The 19,227-nt window shown below is 39.2% G+C and overlaps 1 protein-coding gene across 1 annotated transcript; it reads right to left on the reverse strand.

The window, feature by feature from the left end:
• Window positions 1-5,149: 5,149 nt before the first annotated feature.
• On the reverse strand, window positions 5,150-18,509 carry MCHR2 (melanin concentrating hormone receptor 2). The gene is given in 6 exon segments (XM_028511094.1): window positions 5,150-5,459; window positions 8,094-8,207; window positions 10,457-10,651; window positions 12,766-12,851; window positions 12,853-12,979; window positions 18,328-18,509. Coding segments are annotated over 6 exon segments (1,014 nt in total).
• Window positions 18,510-19,227: the final 718 nt, after the last annotated feature.

A 19,227-nucleotide genomic window follows, 5' to 3' on the forward strand; every position in this document is an offset into this window, starting at 1 on the left:
GGGGGTGAGCTGGAGTCTGGGGAAAAGGCAGAAAACTATACCTGAACAACAATTAAAATAAAAAACAAACAAACACAAAAATGGGCAAAGGACCTGAATAGGCATTTCTCCAAAGAAAATGTACCAATGACCAACAAGTAGAAGAAATTCTGCTCAACATCACTCATCATTAGAGAAATGCAAATCAAACCACAATGAGATAGCAACTCACACCTGTTAGAATGGCTATCATCAACAAACAAAAGAAAGATGTTGGTGAGGATGTGAGAAAAGGGACCCCTTGCACATTGTTGGTGAAACTGTAAATTGGTACAGCCATTATGGAAAATGGTGGTTCACCAAACAATTAAAAATAGAACTACTATATCATCTAGCAATCTTATTTCTTAGTATATACCTAAAAGAAATGAAATTACTATCTTGAAGAGATATTTGCACACACTTTCGTGTTCACTGCAGCATTATTCACAATGGCCAAGATTTGGAAAAATTCTAAATGTCCAAAAAATGAATGGATAAAGAAAATGTGAGACATACACACAGTGCTGGGTGGTGGGGAGAGAAACGTCATTCAGCCTTTAAAAGGAAGTCAGTCCTGCCATTTGTGACAGCATGGGTAAACCTGGAGGATATCACGCCAAGTGAAACAAGTGAGAAACAAAAGTACAAATACTGCATGATCTCATTGATGTGGAATCTAAAATACTCAAATGCATAGAAACAGCGAGTACAATGGTGGTTGCCAGGGGCTAGAAGGAGGGACCAATAGGGAGATGAGGGTCAAAGGGTACAAAGTTTCAGTTATGCATGGTCTAATGTTCTGGAGATCTGATGCACAACATGGCAATTACAGTTTACAGTGCTGTATTGTATATTTGAGGTTTGCTAAGAGGATAGATCTTTGGTGTTCTCGCCATAAAAAGTAAGTAAAATAAATAAATAAAATGGTAACTATAGGGATGAATGTGTTAATTAGCTTGATTATGGTGATCACTTCACAATGCATACATATATCAAAACATCAAGTTGTACACCTTAAATATATATAACTCCTGCTTTTCATTTATATGTCAATACAACTGAATAAAATTATTCTCTTTCAAAACTAGAAAAAATCTGTATTTTAACAATATCCCCAAGTGATATGCATGCATTATAAAGTCTGAGAAGCATTGGCACAGTGGATAAGAGCATCAGGCCGGGGTTCGAATCCTGAGTCTTCCATTTATTTGCCATGTAATCTTAGGCAGGTTACTTGACTCCTGTAAAATGTTGACCATAATAATACTATGTAGCTCTGAGAGTTGGTGTGAGGATTGCATGAGATTGTACTTAACATCTGGCACATGTTATGGACTCAAAAATGGTAGTTAAATGTGTACAACTTAAATGTCATTTTTCTAGTTGGAACCATTCTTGCCTTCCATCTGCACTTTTGTGATAACTTCTTGTCTGCTTTTCCTGTCTTGGGCCCTTCCCATTCATCCTATCATATTCTTCAGTGACAGTTGTTTTCAATAGCAAAGATCTGACTGTGATACTGCTCTCCTCAGAAAGATTCAAGGCATCTCATTGCATTTACACATGTAAGCCTCTTATTGCATTTATAAGCCAACTTCTCGGCATACTAGCCTCAGTCTCCTACTCTCTGAGTGCAGCCTATTGGAGAGAAAGTGATACAGTAGAAACAGGGAAGATTTGAGTCAGGAGCTGCAAAATACTGCCCTCGTTCTGACAATAAACAGTGATTTGACTTCATTTACCATCTTCGGGTTCCAATTTCCTAATCCATACAATTAAGTAGTTTGATTGATAGTTTTACCAAGATCTTTTACACTTGGTATTGACGAGGCTGGAAATTAATCCAAGTTTACTGACACACCAGGAATTCCAGAGCGTTCTACACAATATTTAAAACTGAAGACAGGAACCTCATTCCTTATTTCTCATTCATGCAAATAATTTTCTCAATTGTTTGGGGCCAAATCTACATATGATATTTTAAATAGCTGTTATTAAAAAGTGCCTCATATTAATTATTCTACTAGCAAAAGATATTTGTTTTGAATTTTTCAGAGATATACCAAATTTATTCAGCTCTGTAAATTTAAGAACAACACATTTTCTTTTTATGTACTATAGAAACTGTATTCCCAATGACAGTTGTGCAGTATTTTAGAAATGTTTCTCCCTTTTGATTAGGGAGTGACTTTATACTTTTAAATAGATTTCTTATAGAAGAGAGTGCCTTTGAAGCAGCATCCCAGGATTATAGTCCCCAAAATGGTGCGATGAATCCCAAGATAGCTTTTCAGTCTCAGGAAATTGAAAGCTTTATTTTCAGGATGTAACATTAAGTTTTTCTGTTGTTAAGATAGCAAGTACTTGTGGCCTTGTTGTTACAGAAATGCAATATATTTCAAAATCAATATATTTCAAAATCATTCCCAGTTTCTCTCAATCCTATGCCAGAAAATAAGTAAAACATTTTGTGAGGTGTTTAATCAGTTTTGATTCTTTTATATGATTCATTTACATGTTTGAATTTGGGCATTTATCAGTAGCGAAGAAATCACCTGGTGAAGAACTCTTTCACTGAGTGCTGGAGATAAGGACATTGAACTTTAGAAGAAAGTGAACCAATGAGTTGCCAGTATTGCTTTTCTTCTCAATTCTGCGATGTGCATTTTCTCACATGCTAGTCTTTCTGAAATTAGGGACATCTTACTAATAATGTGAAGGTTAATGTTGTATTTTTTTTCTCAGAGGAAATTTTTATTCTTTGTTCAGGAGAAACTATATTAAGGAAATAGAAAAGCAGAAAACCTTAAGAATAGAAGCTACAAGCCAGAAGTATGTAAATCAAGGAACAAGCAATTTTTATTCATTGATTTATATTAATTGATCATCATTTAAGTGAGGTGCCTAAAACTGAATAAGTATAGAGGAAGGATACAGTTATGATTTATGTAATGACAAATACCCAAGTATTAATTAGATATGTGAAACTGATCATTAACTTCTATTGAAAGTAAACATGCATGTGTGTCATAGGCAAAAATGCAAAACACATAGAGAATCCCTGTCAAACCACCTCTGCCAATCTGCACGTATGTGCTTATGCACAGAAAGGCTACCTTAAGGCACAAAAATGTGTTTAATAGTCACCTTTAAAAATTTTGCACTTTGATTAAATTTCTTTACAGCTCTTTTTTAAAAACATTTTATTTATTTATTTTTAGAGAGGGAAGGAGGGAGAAAGAGAGAGAAAGAGAGAAACATCAGTGTGTGGTTGCTGGGGGCCGTGGCCTGCAATCCAGGCATGTGCCCTGACTGGGAATCAAATACAGCTCTTAATAAATATAAATTAAAATAATTCACTGATGAATTTATACATTGGATTTATTTGAGGCCTATTGGAAATGCTATTAGAAAAATATCTATTGGTTTAACACCATTTAAATCTTTATAATAACAATATTTCCTTATTAAAAAGACAATGGAGATAGACTCTTCAATTGCCCTTCAATTATCAGGTGCTAACAGCAGTGCATGACCCACTGTGTTTTCTGCAGACGAACCCTGACCCTGACCGCTGCTTGAGAGGGAATTTAGAATGCAGGCCCTTGGTGCTGCAGCCATGACACCGCTTTTGATCAAAATTATAAGGAGCATCTAGTCTCTGCGTAGCTCTGCAGACCTCACTTCCAGAACTAAAATATCTAAGATGTGACCTGTTTGTAGTTTTCATGTTGTTCATGTGACTTTTCACCCAGATATTCATTTAAATACTACCTTGCTCCAAACAAACAAACAAACAAACAAAAAAAACCCCCCTGAAAGATCTGGAGCCAAATACATTGGGTTGCAAGTCAAGTGTTTGACATATGAGATATGAAAATGGAGATTAGGTTGTTTAAAAACCTGGTCTCTGTGACTTTTATATTAAGGGCTGATTAAAAATTAGGTTCAGATGTCCTTAAAGCAAGCAGTTTTATGTATTTAGAAGAAGAATGTGGAATTACAGATTTCATTCACAGACAAAACAAGATTTACCTTTGCTGAGAATACAGGCTTTCAAAGTGTTATTTTTCTTTTCTTACTGTACGAAAGTGCATGTTTTATACAAACCAAAAGAGAAAAAAATAGATATGTAAAACATACGTGAACATCCACAAATGTAAGGTCTAAGTTACTTTCTGTACCCTTGAGCAAACATATTGAACCTAAGAAGAATGTCTCTGTTTGCTTAACAGCCTGAAGAATACTCTTATTAAAATAGAGATGCTGTTTTTTTATAATTTGTAAGCATGAGAATGAAGCTAAATGTAAAAGAATATGCTTAAAACCATCAACTCATTTCCTTCAGACTTTGGTTCTTTCCTTGTGGGGCTGTAGGAAAAAGCAACCTCCTCCTCCCAAATTACTTATTGGTTCCCATCATAATGACAGGTACAGGTTGCCAAGGTAATTGAGTAAAAACACAAAATAGGCAGGCCTGGATTCAGCCCTGCTCTTAGGCTGCTGTGCGGCATTAGGCCTACACTTAACCTTTCTGAGCTTGGTAAACTGAGGCACCACTTACCTCACAGGTTTGTTACATGCAATATTAAATATTGCATATTCAACATATGGTCATGGTTATGCTAACCATAACCATGGTTATGCTAACCATGACCATATGGTTATGATTGTTGAAGGCTATAGATTGGACTGCATGAAATTCATATTTTTGTGGATAAAAACAGCCAAATTTAAGTCCTTTTCCAGGAACTTCAAGGGCATTGTTACAGTGAGGCCGAAGTATGGACGGCAAGGTCAGATTCCTTGGTGAGTTTTCAGTCAGTGGTCACGGGTGGCCATTTTTACCAGTGATTAGTGTGTAACATGCTAAAATAACATCCATTACCATTGAGTTGAGTATCTTAGACTATTCCATTCCCTACTCTCAAGTACAGGTAAATATTTTATGTCTACTAAAGTTAGCATATCACACTCATTGCACTTGAATGGTACGCTTCTGTTCCATGCTTCTAAGACCCACAAGTACATGAGAAGAATAGACACAAGCCCACCATTTCATCCATCCTTCTAATAATACTAGTAACTTAGACAAGCTGTCAAGATGACCAGTGATTCACGTATTCTCCTAAAATCTTGATTTCAAAGTGTTTTCCATGTGGTGGATTTCCCTTTCAGCCACTCAGCTTTGCTATCCAGGTAGGCGTTTCTGGAAATTTCTACTCAGCAGGATGTAGCAGAAAGGGTTAATGCTGCTGCTGGCATAGCTGAGACAGATGGAGAGGTAATAGCTTACATAGAAAACCAGTGTGAGCTGCTCCATCCACAAGTTCAGCAGTTGTAGGATGTGATAGGGGGCAGCACTGAGAATAAAGACCGCCACCAGCACCATCTTTGTCAGCTTCATCACTCTCTGCCTTGGAATACTGGGGCTGTGACTCCAAAGGCAACATTAGAATAGAACATGAACAGTCTTAGGAACTATGGGGCAGTGGGTTCCTAGAACCTCTTGGGCAGTTCATGATGGCTATGCAGTGCAACACAAGGCCCATTTTTATTCCTACTTATTCAGAGCATTGTAAAAAGATTCTTTTTCATTCCTGTTAAAAGTTTCCCAAGTTTTCCAAAGCTGGTAGATTTGAGAAAGGAAATAAATAGCATAGTATTGAATTAAAGCCTGAAGTACCAAATACATAAGTCTATATTGGAAAAGAGACAAACCTTTTTTAAAGAAGAATTCCAAATAATATATATAGATACTCCCCTTTCCTGGAGGTGGAGCTTAATTCCCACCTTCTTCCTTCCCCTTTAAGGGTGGGCTATGCTTAGTGACTTGCTTCTACAGAATAAAGAAAAGAATAAATAGTAACTTTATGGTGGAGAAACCTGGTAAACATTGTCCTAATCAAGTTATCATGTGCCCCTTCATATGTTTTGATGAGAAGAGCTGATTTTGTCCAAAAGCACATAACTGCAGTCTAATTGTGACATAGCACCAAACAAGGTCAGATTGGGGATAGTCTACAGGATACCTCCTAACTAGTACTCCTTAAGACTATCAAGGTCAGGAAAAAACAAGGAAAGGGCAAGGAACTGTTACTGACTAGAGGACACCGAGGAAACATGACAACTAAATGCAGTGTGGTACTCTGGATGCAATCCTGGAACAGAAAAAAAAACACTAATGGGAAAACTGGTGAAATCCAAAAAGGGTGGACTTCAGTTAATAATAATGTACCAATGCCGTTTTTGTTTTGTCTTGGCAAATGCTTCATGGTAAGGTAAGATGCTAATAGGGAAACTGAGTGAGGAGAATATAGGAAGTCTCTGTATTATTAGTGCAACTTCTTTGTAAATTTAAGATTATTCTAAAATAAAAAATTCATTCGCAAATGTTATCATGTTATGGAATAGTTAGACATTTAATATATTTTAACTTGGGACATGGTTGAAGCAGATAAATAAGCCTGAGGAATATAAAAAATAGCGTGGCAGCAGAAAATCATTCTAGATGATTTCTCTACAGTTTATCAGAGTAGCACCCTCATTCCTCTAATTTTTTGCATTTTGAGGGGTAACCGGACAGTGTGAGATTTGTTTCATAGGATGCCCTTAGCATCTCCGAAGAAAGTGCTATACGCAGAGTGATCTGGTTTGGAGAACTCTTGGAAAAGGGCTCCAGCACCCTTCCCTGCTCTTGGTGTCTTAATGTTCCATTTCAACCTTCTCACCAACTCAGCTCTTGGTGATACATTTAAAAGCTATTTTTTTCTATAACTGTGGCTACTTCCCTCTTTCATTCTGAATAGACTACCCTGAAAGAATGTAACATTTCCCAAGAATTTCAAGAAATTCTAAGTGGGAAAAAATGTCATGGGACAATAGACCATCTAAACCAGGGTCTGTCACAAATTTTGACCAATGGGTGTATAAACCCTATTTTTTTAAAATCTTCACACCGTTACATGTGGTATATGTGGGAAACCATGAATCTTGTCTTTTCAAAACAAGCACATCCCTGGTCAGTGTGGCTCAGTTGGTTTGGCATTGTTCCAAAAAGCAAAAGGCCACTGGTTCGGTAACCCATCAGGGCACATGCCTAGGTTGCTGGTTTGGTCCTGGTCAGGGCACGTGCAAGAGCAACCAAGCAGTGTTTCTCACACTGACATTTCTCTTCCTCTCTTTCTCCCCCCTTCCCATTTCTCTAAACATAAATAAGTGAACTCTTAAGAAAACCCAAATACAATAACCTATTCTAAGGACAAATTTTAATAACACTTTTTTTTAACTCAACATGTTTTTTTTATTTATTTTATTTATTTTTAGAGAGGGAAGGGATGGAGAAATAGAGAGAGAGAGAAACATCAATGTGCGGTTGCTGGGGATCATGCCTGGGCCTGCAACCCAGGCATGTACCCTGACTGGGAATCGAACCTGCGACACTTTGGGTCACAGCCCGCGCTCAATCCACTGAACTACGCCAGCCCAGGCTAACTCAACATGCTTTATAAAAATGCTGACTTAGGCATTTAAACAAATTGGTATGTACAGTTTCAAGTAGAAAATAATTTATATTTGTTCATGCAGTTTTAGAGGTAATTATTATCTTTAAAGGTCCTCCCCATGTTCATTGTCTTTATGTAAGTCTTTGGTTAGTCCAAATTAATCTTGTCTTAAGAATTCAAATATTAATGAGATATTTCTATAAATCAAAAAAACCCCAAAATTTGAAGTTATATACATCTAGGATGCTTACATATGTACACAATTCTGCAAAATGTACAAATAAAATATTTAAATAAATTATAAAATTATTCTTTGAGTAGAATCTTGAGTTCTGCTTACATTTTTAGGAAACCATTACCTCAGTGATTTCAACAATTATCACTGAGAGATCCTCAAATATCTGCTTCAGAACATGGCTTATTTTCAGAAAATGCTCCATATAGACATTAATGCCTATATGCCTAAGTGTGGTATGTTTTAAGTGATTATTGTTTAAATTTCTGTTGTAGATGTCTTAGGATTTCTGAATAGTTCTTTTAATAAATAAAAAGAAATAAAGCAAACACCATCTGGCATCCTTATTCTGTTGATACGTCTCCCAAGTATAGCATAAAATTAAAATATAGCACCCCAAAAATAAGGACAAAGGGAAGAAAAAAGTTGTCAAATAAAGTGTGTACGTGTAAAATGAGAGAGAGAGAGAGAGAGAGGACATGACTGTTATATTTGCAATGCTAGGAACTGGCTTTTATGGTTTATGAGGCATGATTCTCTGATTTTTCAGGGCCTAGGATAAAAGTCCTTGGGGAAAAGTTAAGGATTTGGGGGTGCCTTCCTGTGGAGAAGTGCTGCTCCTCATTGCTTACCGACAATGATGCTTACCTCTTCTGTAGCTATGGTCAGCAATACTGGGTACAGAACGGGTAAGGATACTTATCATTACCATTATAGTTAGTGTTATTAACAACAATGGGCAATAGCACTGACGGTATTATAGAGTAGGCACTGATCTGGATGCTTTACATTTTTAACCCATTGAATCTGTGCTACCCCATGAGTACAGTGGCATTAGTACCTCATATTACAGAAGAAAAAACTAAGGCACAGAGGGGTTAAGTGTCTTGCCCAAGTTTAATCAGCTAGTAAGTGGCAGAGGGGGGATTTGAACCCAGATGGAGAGCTGAGCTGTACAGCCCGTATTTGTAGTTAAGACTCAAGATGGCCTCTCAAAAAGTCTGTTGTAAAATCAGCTCGTCTTTCCTCAGTGCTTTGCCAGGAAAAATTCTCAGGTGAGCTAATTCCAGTTCTGCACAGATGCCAGGTGCCTTCATTTCTGGCAGAACCTTGGTGCTGGTAAAGAAGGCAGCCCAGACTGGCTGGGTGTGGACAGAGGCAGAGAGAGGGAGAGAGAGCCTCTGGGACCACAGGGATGCTGAAGGCAACACAGAAGTTCTAGTCTCAGTTCACTGTTAGGATTAAATTCTAGGAGGAACAACAGTGGCTGAAACCTCAGAATATGCTTTATGATAACCAACCAAAAATAACAGAGCAGCTGTCGGTGCAAAGTAGTTAATCTCAATTTCTTTGACCCAGGCCAAAGCCCTATAGTCATATAGTGAGTCTCGGGTTGTGTTCTTGTAGATAGGTTGAGGTCCATATTAATCTATCAATGCCAGTGACTGAGTATCTTTTCACCTTTAGATTGGCTGATGCTTTACGTCTGTGCGTGCAGCCATTGCTAGAGGGAGAAATAACAAATGCATGATCAATCCTGTGTTGTACTCCTTGTGAGCTTGCTGTTACTGGATTTGTGGCCTGGCAGGCCCTCTACCTCCACCCCTCCTGGGCTATGTGTATGCAGAAATGACTCATTACTTGAAAGTGGTGGCTGGGACAAGGAATCTGCCAGATTGACTTGAGGTGTATGGGATGTATGTAAAAAGCACCTAGCACAGTATCTTGCACTTAGCAGGTGATCAAAAATTTTTAGTCATAGATTTCAGTGCTATGTTAAAAACTTCAAGTAGAGAATTTTTCACTTTTCTTTTCAAATTAAAAAATTGGTGAATGCCTGTGTTGGTGGCTGCATTAGTTATGTAGAGCTGCTGTAAAAAAATTATCACAAACTAGATGGCTTAAAAAACAGAAGAAATGTATTTCCTCACAGAGCTGGAGGCCAGAAGTTTGAAATTGGGTGTCAGCAGGGTTGGTTCCTTTGGAAGGCTCTGAGGGAGAATCTGCTCCATGCCTCTCACTGAGCCTCTGCCGGTTTCTGGCAAAATCCTTGGTGTTGCTTGGCTTGTAGACACATTCCCTCAATCTGTGCCTCTGTTTTCAGAGGCATTCTCCTCTCTGTGTGTCTCTTTGAATCTCCCTGTCTTTATCCGGACACCAATCATTGGGGGCCCAGTATGACTGGAAGTCATACTTAATCCAGTATGACTTCATCATAATCTGACATATCTGCAAGGACCCTATTTCTAAATAAGGTCACATTCATAGGTACTGAGAGTAAGGACTTGAATATATTCTTGGTGGCAGGGACACAACAACCAAACTCCAGTTGCATATTGGTAAGGTTTGCATCTCAGTAACTGGTAACTCTGAGATCCTTTTTCAAACTTTGCCTCCCTTGATTGCCACATTCCTGCTGTGTCCAGTTGCCAGGAGTCTTTTCGATCCTTATTTATGTATATTTGTACCTACCAAGGTTACATGATTGAATTCATAATCTTTTTCTAAAGGTGACCCTCTCCTTAAAATTAAATGATCAACTTGACTGTGGAAGGCGGACAACTAAGCAGGGAGACTGTTTAGAAGAGGGGTCCCCAAGGACACTCCGCACGGCATGTAGACAAGGAGGATGAAGCACTTCATAACTTAATTCAACTTAATTTTTCTTAGGTTGCAACCTAAGAAAACAACCTACCAGAGTATATCATCAGGGGACATTAAATCAAAAGCACAACTCTCCACACCATCTTTAAATTCAATGACCTTTGAGCAGATCCAGGCAGGCAATGCCAGAATAAAGGAAGCTGCCCAGAGGCCCAAAATGATGTGGATGGTCTTGTACCTCTTTCTCCAACTTGCAAGTTGAAATGGTTGGAGGAGAGCCAAGTACCTGCAAAGCCAGTTAAAAGGGGTTTGGGAACAATCAATAAAAGCACTGAGCTCCAAGGATGAATGGTACATGACAAGAGTAAATTATTAGTATTTTTATCCTCCCTAAAGCACACCTCTATCAGAATTATATTTTTTAAGAGCTGGCTGTTATCTGGAGAGAAAACAACTCTTGAGCCTGAGTCTGAATAGCCACTCACTGAAACAGCTGTCATCTCCACGAATACACTGATGATGGTAACATTCTGCCCTGTAAACTCTTCCTTTGCATAGGTGCTTTCCTTGTAGATGAGGCTTTGTAAAACTTGGTCTCTAACCAGGGATTTCCTCCAGGAAGTGGGGAAACCCCTGCCCTGTGGGTTTACTGATGTAGAGGCAGGGAAGGGGAAAGTGCATGGGTTGGTAGCAAGACTCCCCAGCAGGGTGAGGTTCAGGCCCAATGGGACAGGCATTTTGCTCAGATGGCTTTCCAGTAGGGTCCCCAGGCTCTTGGGGGTTCAGTTCAGACAATTCACAGCCAGAATAAACAAACGTGACTAGAGTAGACAATGAATATTCCTCAGGGAACTTAGGCTGGGGGCCAAGAGGGGAAATGGGCTAATTTCATGCAGAAGTATTTTTTGCTTCTTTTTTTTCTATTTTTGATCCAGAAAAAAAGGATAATCATTAATCAAACTTGAAATCCTGACATATCCAACACATTTGGCTCTCCAGCAAATCCTCAAAGAATTTTTCAGAGCCAACTGAAAGCTAACGGAAGAAACAGAGAATTCAGACCCAGAAGGGAGAGTATTTGCAAAAGCAGTTTTGCTGAGATGAGAGTTGGACCATAAGAGGTTCATAGAAGAGGTACAATGACAGGAAAAGCCAATGCTCCTTTATTCCCCATTCAGGGATGAAGCAGGTTTTATCATCTCCAGGAATGGGATTATGATTGGTAAGGCCTGCACTTCCCGTTGCTTTTCTGCAGTGGTCTGGCCTGTGCAGGGCTTTCTCCCTAATGTTGGAACCCTGGCGAGCTCACCAGCTTTATTCAACATACTGTCAGCATCCCCGGCATCCGGTGAACAAACCAGACCTACTCAGGACACTGATTAACAAATGCGATGTTAGTTACAACTTGAGAAACACACTCTATATTTGGAGAATTCTTTTGCAGCAGGATATAAAAAAAACACTAACATTGCCATCATTATTCATGTCTGAATAACAATCCAGTGTGTGATTTATATGAACCTTGCTATTCCTTTGTTTATCCACCTGAAGAACTGCTCATAACTTCCCCACCTCAAAGGCCCACTGGGATGGGTAAGAGTCAGAGCTCAGGAAGAAGCTGGATGGACCTGGGGAGATATAACACAGCCCTCAAGACCGACAGTCATTCCCTCATCAATATTTTTCTAGTACCCACTTGCCAGGCGCTGTTACATGGACATTGTATTAGTGATCGAAGACCATGCCTTTATGGAATTTACATTTGAGGGGTAGGGGAAGCTGGACAATAATCAAAACACACTCATTCACACACAAAGTAAATTAGACTATGTAATAGGTTTGAAGCAAGGGAAATCAGAGCAAGAGGACCAAATGTGCTGGGTTGGGGTTGAGGTTCAGGTTGGGGTTGGGGTAGGAAAGTGGATGGAGATTTTCAGTGGGTTGTTTTCTGAGACAATTTCTGTTGTGTGGACAGGAACTGAGGAGACTTACTTCAGTTTTCAGCTCTGCCAATGACTCTCTGTGCCCTCAGCAAATACCCTCACTTCTTGGAGTCTCAGCTTCTTTATCGCAAGAATGATGGGTGGAGGCATTATTCTAGTTTCCAACTCTTCATGATTTTGAGATCCTTTTTTAATTACAGTGAATTATAAATAAAACCGGTAAAAAAGAATGATTAGTAAAAAGGAGGTCTTAGTGTTTTAAGCTTTCCATGAAAAATAGACTCCTGTGAAAGTTGGCACAAAAGTTCTTAAGTAATCAGTTCCACAATGAAACAAGCAAAGGAGGAGGAGCCTTGCTGTTACCTACCAGCACTGACGTTGATCAAAGTGGGATGAAGCTGGGGAGGTGCAGGCACTTCTGATTTATGTTAAGATGTTTCAGAGTCTCTTCACTTACCTGTCCATGCTCATTACAGTCATGATGGCACTACAGGCAAACTGGCTGCAGGTATCCAGGGATGTAATGATGGTGCAGAAAGGCCCCTCCACCAGAAACCCACTCTCCTCCCCGGGCCCACTGGTGGATGAGGAAAGGCATTCCACTGGTGTGGACCGGATCGGCCACAGCCAGGATTCAGATATAAATGTCAGGAATAGTTTTTTTCCTCAACCTGAAAGAGATGTATAGAAACTGAAGACTGACATTGAAAATATGCATCTTCAATTTATATCACCTGTTACAAATTTTTAATTGCCTAAAGAGATTTTAAAAGTTAAAGGAAAACCTACACAAATGCAAATATGAATGAGTTCCTAGTCTTGTGTATACTTAAACATTTTGAATTATATATCTGATACCTAACTGTGGTGGTTTAAAAATGTGCTTATACATTCTTTGATACTGCATTCAAAAGATGAAGCCTAATTCCTTTCCTTTGAGCTTGGGGTGAACTGAGTAACTCATTTTTAACATTTTTTTTCTTTTATTGATTCTAGAGAAAGGGGAAAGGAGGGAGAAAGGGAGGGAGAGAAATATCGATGTGAGAGAGAAACATTGATTGTTGTCTCTTAAATGTGCCTTGACTGGGGATGGAACTCACAACCCCAGGCATGTGCTCTGACTGGGAATCGAACTTGATACTTTTTGGTTTGCATGATGATGCCTAACCACCTGAGCCACACTGGCCAGGGCAGTAACTCGTTTTTAACAAATGACAGTGTGTGACATTTAAAATTAGCACATAAAAGCATTGTGGAGCTTTCTCCTTGCTGTCTTTTGAATCATTTTCTCTGGGGAAGCCAGCTGCTGTCTTGTGAGAACACTTAAGTAACTCTGTGGAGAGGTCCCCATGGAGGGGAGCTGAGGCCTGCTGCCAACTACGAGCAGCAACCTTCCAGGCACGAGAGTTAACTACCTTGAAACTTGGAGCTCCAGTCCCATCAAGATGACTGTTGCCTTGCCAGACAGCTTGACTACGACTTTAGGAGGGACCCTAAGCTGGAATCACCCACCTAAGCTGCTGCCTGGACTCTTGACCTTTGAAACTGTGAGATAATAAATGTTTGTTTTAAGCCACTAAATTTTGGGGCAGTTTCTAGATAGCCACAAACTATGCCAACTCGAAGCTCACTCAGGCAAAAGGCTTAGTCTTTCCTTATGCCTGGCTCCAAAATGACTGAATAGTAAATGGTTTCCATTGTGCAAAGCATTTTTCCCCACTGAAGCTGGATGTTCAAATCTTAATTGAGGATATTGTTAAAAACTCAATGATTACTTAGAAATATTCTAAAACATCTAACCCAACAGCAGACTATTATTATTGATTAAGACCCCGAAACCAGATAGTGTGGAGAAGAAATCTGAACAAAGGAACAGGTAGAGGGCACTGAGAATGATCTCATGTCTCCTGGGGGGCAGTCAAGTTGATGCTAACAAGAGGTGGCACTCTCCTCTATGGGCAAGATAATTTTTTGAGAGCAGAAATTTCAATTTTAAGTTCAGTGGTCCATATCTTATAGGAGTTGGAACATTCAATAATAAATAAGCATTGCCCTTATCAGGGAGACACTTTCATTGATTCAACAGACATTTCATTGAGCACCAATTATATGCTGGGCATAATATTTTGCTCTGGGGCTGCAAGGCTAAATGATCAATAAGCCATAATATCAAGGAGCTTGTAGTCTAGTGAAATGACCACATTATAATGTGATGAGAGAAGCTAGAGCAAGGATAAGAAGTACACAAGAGGCCTCTGCCCCCTTCTTTTGTGACAGTCAAGGCATATTTCTTGGCAGAAGTGGAATCTGAACTGAGGACAAATAAGAATTTAAAGAGCACATAAGAATTAGCCCTAAGATTATACCACAATTGCTAGTTGACTCTAGATTCAGGGCTATTGCTTTGAGGTTTGGAAGCCAGTGTGTGTCTTTATTATTCATGGGATGCAAATTCTATGGACTGTGAAATGTAAGGCATCAGATCCTTATGTGAGACATCAGTCTGGGTGAGGATATTTACCCAGGACCTGGCAACACACACTGCGTGGGGAAGATCCTGTCACTGACGCCTTACTCAGCAGCAGCGCTGTTGATAAAATGGGCTGGTCCCTTGCCCCCTGGAGGCTGGTGGCTCATATCAGAAAGGCCAAGAAAAAGACACTTGAGGAAAGGATTGCATCAACCAAAAAAAGCACCGAGTGACTGTTCTTGGTCTCTCATTTTTGGTCTCTCCAGACCATTGGTGTGGGAAATGGTGAGGAGAAGGGGGAGGAGAACAGATACCAGAGGTCAGGTAGAGAGAGAGTTCTACATTAAAAAACAACAATAACAACAACAACTGAACAAGCAAACAAACACCAAATGGAAAAACACAAAAAATACCGTAAATTTTAGCCCCTATATGGATATTATTTCTATTTAAATTGGGATCTAAACCATAAGTGGTTGCTGAGGTTCTAATTGTATGGTTAGATCAATGGTTCTTGCTGCTCTCTAGACAGACGGCCATCCTCTACTGAGAATCAGTTATGGTAATCCCATTGTTGAGCACAGTGCAGGCCATTAACAGGCAATTAAAAAGAGTAAACAAAAGTGTTTCTAGATGATATTCTGTACAGAAAAAGAGAATTCTGAAATAAATGATATATTTATCTGGGCATAAGGTATGAGAGCAATAAAAGTGGCACATCATATTTATTTTTGCTTTTTTTTAACTTAAAGTGACAGAATAGAAATTAAAAATAACAACTTGTATTTTTTTAGGTTTATCTTTAGGTGTCCTGTTGCCAGACATCATTAGATATCTGTCCTTTGTGACTCATTTAAAATAACAAATGTAGACTAGTGATCATTTCAACTACTATGTTTTTCACGTGGTTAACATGGTCAGATTTCATGTTCACTAATTTGAAGTATGATAAAATAAGTTATAATATCCCATATACCATACAATAAATGATATAGCTGTTACAAATCATAGTTTATGAGAATATATAATCAAATGTGAAAATACTTATTAAGTAAAAAAGTCTCAACTACATATGTTGTATGACCTCATATTTATTTAAACATTTGTTTAAAAATATGCTAAAATAACATGTCAAGTGATCACAATGATTATCTATTTGGTAACCGGTTTTGACTTTATTCTTTGTATTTTTAGTGTTTAAAAAATTTCTTTTAAAAACATATTTACGCTTTGCAATCAGAAATAACACCCATATACTATGGGTTAAATGAAACTAACAAAACATATAACACCACTCATGTAGGAGGATGCTTTGCTAGTCAGCTTGCTCTCAAATCCTTTTCCCCCTCCCCAGCTTTGTTCCTAGGTCTCCTTGCCCACTGGTATTGGTTAGTTTTGGCCAATAGGCATTACTGGAGGGACATTGGAGGATAGGAGGAGAGTAGAGACAGGGTATCTCCCTTCCCTCCCTGCTGCTGATCTCTTTGGCAGAGGCTGTATCCCTTCCATGGCTCTACCTTCTCCCACAGCACCCGCTTCATGGTCCCAAGTCCCACTGCGGTTGCAGTCCAGACTCTTGGAGTCTGTGGAACCACCTCTTTTTCTCCATCTGGCTCAGGGGGTGGCATTGGGGTGGTGATGATACTAGGTAGTAGCTTCCTGATTTTGTTTGTTTCTGGGTTGCCTCGCCAGTTCCATTGTGGCATTTAACTCTAGTAGAATTAAATTCCTATTGTGAGCCATTCTCACTGTATTATTAGTGATTTCATCAAGCACTGTGCCTGAGAGTTGAGTCCTCACACAGGCATTACTGCAGGACAGACCTGTGTAATTGGAGATGCCTGCCAAGGATGGGACGGTTAAGAATACTGTGACCTATTTGTCAACCCTGCTCTAGATACAGAGTAATATAGTGGAAAGAGAACCTAAGTGGAATTCTATTTTCATTTTTGTGCCTTCATTTATGCTCTTGGGCATAAATGGGAAACACATTCAAACCCTTCAGATTCCACAGTTGTCTTGGTGTAGTGGACCATAGCAATACGTGTTTCCCATTAACTTTTCAGTTTATCTGAACAGCTGTGGCTGTGCGGTTCTGTAGCACTTAATGCACAGGGTGTATGTGTAGAAAGTTGTGAGTCACCCCCGGCAAATGCTCATATATGGTTGACACTCTGGAAACAGCAGAGGGCTGGGTCAAAGGGAGCTACTAGTTACGGTTTAAGCTGGGTGGGAAAGAGGAAGAGGCCTCATTCTAAGGATTTTCTCTTCCTCTTAGTAACTGAGATTCCACCATTAGACTGTTAGTAGTATTCCTTTAGGTTAACACACTGTCCCTGTTGTGATTTCTGCATAGACACCATTGCAATAGTTAGAAAGTATGGTACCTCATTAATTCATGATTTAATAATTAGGTGCCTTGACAGGGAGTTGAGGGCAGGGAATGGCAAAGTGGGAACTTTGTATTTATTGGGAGACAGAACATCCCTTGGAGAGTCTCTGTTCATTTGAAGTGGCCTGTCAGTAGACAGGAGAAAGATGTGTTCAGGACATGGAGGTGGAGAATCAACAGAGAAAAATGTCATCTCCTTTACTGATACAGTTTCCCAGGGCCCACTGTGGCTGTGGAGAATAGGCGAGTAATGAACGGGGTTGGGTTCATTAATCTCTCTGAAGAACAAAAGGGGGGAAATATTATGTTACAATTGGCCCAGTTTTCCTCCTACACTTTCTAATCTGGCTTCCTTTTGACCTGCTCTAAGTTTAAAGTATAACAGACTAATAATGATCTGCCCTCACTACTTTACAGTCATCCTCTTACTACACAAATCACTTCTTACATTTAAGAAAAAGCCATGCCAAACATCTCATTCTGGAAGCTCCATCTTACTTAAGCCTATATTTTTGGTCTGTATGTTTTATACACCTTTCTAGTCTTCCTTTGGCAATGTCATAGGTGAGTTCATCGTTTGCTTCCCAGCGTTACTATGGCTCTTGTTTCGCCTCCTCGAGTTGGTCAGCATTGAGGGGGACAGTCCACCGTCTGTGGCTGCCTGAAGCTTTGGGTAATTAGGCACAGTCTCTCTCTTGCACAAGTGAGTGAAAACGAGTCTTTTTACCAGCCCAACCAGGTCAGCTTCTTAGGATAACTCTTACTGCTGGAAAATAAATGGTTGCCTCACAGTTTCAATGCTTGCCTGGGCTCTGCCTCCAGTGATTCTGAGTTAATTGGTCTGGGGTGAAACTGTATATTAGAACTTTAAAAAGCTCCCCAGGTGATTCCAATATGCATTGTAGCAAAGTCTGAGAATCACAACTCTAAAAATTCCCAGCCCAGCAGCAAGCACTGACCTAGGTCTTTGCATTTTGAGACCTGTAACTCAGATGTTACTTTATACGTGATAAAAATATCTGCAGTATCTTTTTACATTATCTTAAGCAAATATTTCTAAAACCTGATTTCTTTAAGAAAAATCCTCCAGGGAGAAAAACATTCATTCAGGGCGTGCAGAATGCCCCTAAATCAGGGAAAAAGAGAAGAAGCCTTACCTTATTATGGTGAGTACAGTGAAGATCCTGCCAACCAGGCCTGTTGAGCAGATAATCCCTATCATGGCGGAGAGGAGGGCTGTGTCCACAACTCTGAGGGTTTGATAAGCAAACTCTTTATTCCAGGATTTGTTCATAAGTTCTGAAGAAGTGTTTCAACATGAAGAGCGAAGCAAATTCATTGCTCATGAACTTCCAGTAGTTAAAGCTGTGAAGGAAGAGGAATTGATTTATTGAATGAATTTTTGAGGCAGTTCCCTCAGTATAGATTTCTTCTTTAACTTAATTAAAAAAATATTTATTGGGGCCTTCTTTCAACCAAGACTCCATACAACATAAGATTCCAGGGTCAGTGTTGTAAAAAAGCTCTAGAGATCTGCTGTGCAATATTTTGCTTATTTGGCATTCAACAATGTACTGTTCACTGAAGAATTTCTTAAGAGGATTAATCTCGTATTATATATTCTTTTTTTTTTTACCAAAAAAAAAAAAAGGTGTTTGATGCCCTGGCTGGTATGGCTGAGTGGATTGAGTGCTGTCCTGCAAATGACAGTGTCACTAGTTCTATTCCCAGTCAGAGCACATGCCTGGGTTGTGGGCCAGGTCCCTAGTAAGGGGTGCGTGAGAGGCAATCACACATTGATGTTTCTCTCCCTATCCCTCCCTTCCCCTCTCTCTAAAAATAAATAAATTAAATTCTAAAAATAATCTGTGAGAAGATAAAATGGATGTTTGAAAAATGGGATAGAGTAGATGTTTCATGTTTTAGATTAAATATCCCAGTCAGTAGTCTATTGGTAAAATATGCTCACAAAAAATAAAACATAACATGAAAATTGAAAAAAAGAGATTTCATTCAGATAGAGAAAAGGCAAACCTCATAAGATATGCCTAAGACAC

The sequence above is a fragment of the Phyllostomus discolor genome, chromosome 4 (assembly GCF_004126475.2).
Source record: "Phyllostomus discolor isolate MPI-MPIP mPhyDis1 chromosome 4, mPhyDis1.pri.v3, whole genome shotgun sequence".
Lineage (NCBI taxonomy): Eukaryota > Metazoa > Chordata > Mammalia > Chiroptera > Phyllostomidae > Phyllostomus > Phyllostomus discolor.